The 1,011-nt window shown below is 62.7% G+C and overlaps 1 protein-coding gene across 1 annotated transcript in view; it reads left to right on the top strand.

Moving 5' to 3' along the window:
* The window catches only part of LOC104540206 (zinc finger protein 335-like), a gene marked incomplete at its 3' end in the record, with an annotated part of 3,097 nt that extends 2,111 nt beyond the window's left edge, over nucleotides 1-986 (top strand). The window contains 5 exon segments of the mRNA XM_010183947.1: nucleotides 1-110; nucleotides 195-307; nucleotides 504-522; nucleotides 709-825; nucleotides 910-986. The exon segment at nucleotides 1-110 is cut by the window's left edge and continues 22 nt beyond it. Coding sequence (XP_010182249.1) covers nucleotides 1-110; nucleotides 195-307; nucleotides 504-522; nucleotides 709-825; nucleotides 910-986 — 436 coding nt within the window.
* Between the last annotated feature and the right edge of the window lie 25 nt (nucleotides 987-1,011).

Here is a 1,011-nt window from a genome sequence, read left to right as displayed (position 1 = left end):
TCACACACGAGGACCTGCGTTTCCACGTCAACTCGCACGAGGCCAACGACCCGCAGCTCTTCAAGTGCCTGCAGTGCAGCTACCGCTCCCGGCGCTGGTCTTCCCTCAAGGTGAGCACCATCTGTCCTGCCCGTACCCCCGGGGGTGCCCGACAGCCCCCATCTCACGGCCCCTGCTCCGCTTCCCTCCCGCAGGAGCACATGTTCAACCACGTGGGCAGCAAGCCCTACAAGTGCGAGGAGTGCAGCTACACCAGCGTGTACAAGAAGGATGTGATCCGGCACTCCACGGTGCACAGCCGGGACAGGTGAGGGAGCCGCAGTCCTGGAGGCACAGCCTGGCTCTACAGCACCAACGCCGCTCCTGCCCTGGGAGGCAGCCGTGGCTGCCCCTTCCCCTGACCTCTGGCCCTTTCCAAAACGGGTGGTTTTGGTGTCTGGGTACGAGGGAGCTCGGGCTTGGCACATCACTGACATTTGGGGGTTTTCCTCTTTGTTTTTCAGGAAGAAGAGAGCCGATCCGGTGAGTTTGCGTGCCCTGTTGGTTTGTCTCTCAGCACTGTTGTGTCTGGGTTTTCCACAAGCGCCTCGCTGGAGGCGGTGTTTCTGCAGCACCTGAGGAGAGGCAGCCCAGGTCCTGCGGTGGGGAGAGGGCGAGGGATCTGGTGAGCCCCTCCCAGGTGAGCTCATCTTCCTGCTGTCCCTCCAGCCCCCAAAGCTGAACTCCTTCCCGTGCCCCGTATGCAACCGTGTCTACCCCATGCAGAAGAGGCTGACGCAGCACATGAAGACACACAGCACGGAGAAGCCACACATGTGTGACAAGGTGAGGGGGGCACAGCCCGGGGAGGGGCTGGCAGCGAGGGAGGCTGCATGGGGGTGAGCATTGCTGCGCCTTGTGTCACCGCAGTGCGGGAAGTCCTTCAAGAAGCGCTACACCTTCAAGATGCACCTCCTGACGCACATCCAGGCCATTGCCAACCGCAGGTGGGGGCTGGCTCAGCCTGCGGCG

The sequence above is a fragment of the Mesitornis unicolor genome, unplaced genomic scaffold (genome assembly GCF_000695765.1).
Source record: "Mesitornis unicolor isolate BGI_N332 unplaced genomic scaffold, ASM69576v1 scaffold43734, whole genome shotgun sequence".
NCBI classification, from domain to species: domain Eukaryota; kingdom Metazoa; phylum Chordata; class Aves; order Mesitornithiformes; family Mesitornithidae; genus Mesitornis; species Mesitornis unicolor.
Note: the sequence above shows the minus strand (reverse complement) of the source record. Positions and strands in the feature narration are given on the sequence as shown.